The 2,424-nt window shown below is 38.2% G+C and overlaps 1 protein-coding gene across 1 annotated transcript; it reads right to left on the bottom strand.

The window, feature by feature from the left end:
- Positions 1–260: 260 nt before the first annotated feature.
- Positions 261–2,018, bottom strand: LOC129805904 (gastrula zinc finger protein XlCGF71.1-like). Its single transcript, XM_055854145.1, has 3 exons — positions 1,723–2,018; positions 1,166–1,651; positions 261–979 (listed from the first exon to the last, which is right to left on the bottom strand). Exons 1-3 carry the CDS (start codon positions 1,833–1,835, stop codon positions 826–828), a joined length of 753 nt encoding a protein of 250 aa, XP_055710120.1. The 5' UTR covers positions 1,836–2,018; the 3' UTR covers positions 261–825.
- Positions 2,019–2,424: the final 406 nt, after the last annotated feature.

The raw sequence follows: 2,424 nt of genomic DNA, 5'->3' as shown, positions 1-2,424 counted from the left end.
ACATAGTGTGAAGTTAGTTACATTCCAAATCAAAGGCTTTCCACTTCTAAATTTAAAGGCCTTTTTTTTAAAAAGAGACCTAGCCCTTCTTAAAGTTTTCTTTATCTAAGAATCAAGGAAAATTAAAGAAAGCTGAAAATAAAGTACAAGAAAAAATCATTCTTTACACTTTTCACGCGTAGACAATACGTGAGAGTGTAGAGAATTGACCCATGACTGCAAAAGAAGGCGACAAAGCAAGACCCACTGATAAACCGAGATAGATTAACTAAAGATATTTATTAATAGTTCAATTTATACTCACAATACATTACTGTAAAAGGGATAAGAAAAAAAATTCTGGAAGATAATAGTAATAGTTTGTACCAAAAAAAAAAACAAATTCAAACATAAATAGAGAAGAAAGAGCGAAAGTAATTTTGTTTTTTTTTTCTTTTTTTATCGTAGAAGAAAAAAAAACTCAAAAGGTAAATTTCATAATTTCTAATATTTTTTTCTTGTCACTTTTCTTCAACGCACTTAGAAATAAATTTTACAAACTACTTCTTGGTCTTTTTTTCAATTGATGGAAATTTTTGTTTTTTTGTTTTTTTTTTTCAAAAAGGGAGGGAAAAGATATTTTTTATCTTCATCAATTCTCTGTGAGACACTTCTTTTTTTTTTTGGGAAATTGTATTTTTGGTGGCACTTAACATCTTCATCTCTTCTGCGCTAGAACACAAAATAATGTCTTTGATTCCGGATTGAGACTTAAGGGTCAAAACGGGCTCAATGAGCATTTTGTTGGACCCCCCTCCCTGCCGTAGCACCATCCGGAACATCGGCTCACGATGGTATCGTGATGAGATTGCCTTCGTAGTGGAAACCCTTGGAATCTGTTGCTGTAGTTGCCTTGGACGTTTTGTCCTCCTTATCGTGCACTTTGTGATGCTGCTTAAGCGTGTTGATCTGCGTGAAGCATTTGTTGCACTCACGGCATCTGTTCAATGAGGATGATCAACATTTCGCGTGATTTCTTTTTTTTTAAGCATCACCAAGAAATATCTTTCAGTTATTGCTCAGAATTATCTTGTGAATATCTCAAGCAAGGTATTTAGCTTGGAAATTGTTCCCTAAAATCCACGATTTTGCGTGAAAATGACTAAGAATAGGCAAAAGGACTTACCTATAGGGCTTATGCCCCGTGTGAATGCGAGTGTGAACCGTGAGGTTGCTGGAGAACGTGAAGCGTTTGTCGCAGTAGCCACATTTGTAGGGTTTTTCATCAGCATGCATCTTAAAATGCAGCTTCAAGTAGTTGAAGGAAGCAAAGGTTTTATTACAATTCAGGCAACGGTAGTCCTTGAGATCTTTGTGCTCCTGCAAATGCCTTTCTAAGCTCTGTCGATCGTAGAAGGCTTTGTAGCAATGGTGACACTTTAGCATTTGACTGTCCTTCGTGTGCGTGAGATAGTGTTGCTTGAGCAGATTCGGGTCGTCAAAGACTTTGTTGCAGTAGCTGCAAATGTGCCACTGTTTCACATCCTCATCGTGATCATTGGCATGGAGCTTCATGTGATTCCTGTACGTGGACATACTCTTCAGCACCTTAAAACACGTCTGACACTGAAATGTTGGCTTTGGCAGTGCATCCTGTCGCACCACCACGATCCTGCCCAGAGACAATACATTAAATCAAAACTGCCCGTGAACACACACAAGAGTACTCCACCAGATACTCACTCTGGTTGCTCGACATTGTCCATCGAAATGTTCCCGTACAGCATTGCATTGGTTTTCTGGTAGTCTACACTGAGATTGAACATGGACTCAATACTTATTTTGCTGTAGTCCATTTTTTCTGAGATTTTATCACGGCTTTCACGGCAGGACTCACACGGATTCTGGGTGAAAAATCAGCCAGAAGCACCACCACGAACGAAATCGATAGGCGTTGTTTGACACTTGGCCAAATATGTCAAAATGTCTGCTGATTGAAGCATATGCAGCTTGGAAGCTCGTATGGAGCAAAAGCTGCAATTCTAGGGGCTATTCAATATACAAACGTAAGTTAATCCTTTAAGGACAGGACGAGAGTGTCAAAAATTAGGGGTCTGAAAAAATCACTTTTTCTGACTTTTTAGCATCAAACACAACTTTGGATGACCGTAGGAAAAATTTAATTTTTGGGTCACCGGTGACCCAATCGTCCTTAAAGGGTTAGCCCATTAAAGACAAGACTTAAATTCACCAACAGTATTGATGTCAGAAGTTCAACAATAAAAATAAAACCGATAAACAAAAACAATGTAACATATTACTACATTTAACCTAGGAAAATCTAACAGAATCTGATTCGCTCCTCTATGGACGAAAGTAATCTATCCCCCACCCCCGCGAAGTCACTGTTTTATATGGAGCTGTTTGAAACCAACTCACGAATTG

The sequence above is a fragment of the Phlebotomus papatasi genome, chromosome 3, assembly GCF_024763615.1.
Source record: "Phlebotomus papatasi isolate M1 chromosome 3, Ppap_2.1, whole genome shotgun sequence".
NCBI lineage: Eukaryota > Metazoa > Arthropoda > Insecta > Diptera > Psychodidae > Phlebotomus > Phlebotomus papatasi.
The sequence above is the reverse complement of the archived record's forward strand: the minus strand, read 5'-3'. Positions and strand labels throughout refer to the sequence as shown.

Coding starts and splice junctions, on each gene's coding strand:
- LOC129805904 (XM_055854145.1), bottom strand. CDS start 1,835: ATGGACTACAGCAAAATAAGTATTGAGTCCATGTTCAATCTCAGTGTA. Junction 1,652..1,722: donor GACAATGTCGAGCAACCAGA/GTGAGTATCTGG, acceptor GTCTCTGGGCAG/GATCGTGGTGGTGCGACAGG. Junction 980..1,165: donor ACGGGGCATAAGCCCTATAG/GTAAGTCCTTTT, acceptor CTCATTGAACAG/ATGCCGTGAGTGCAACAAAT.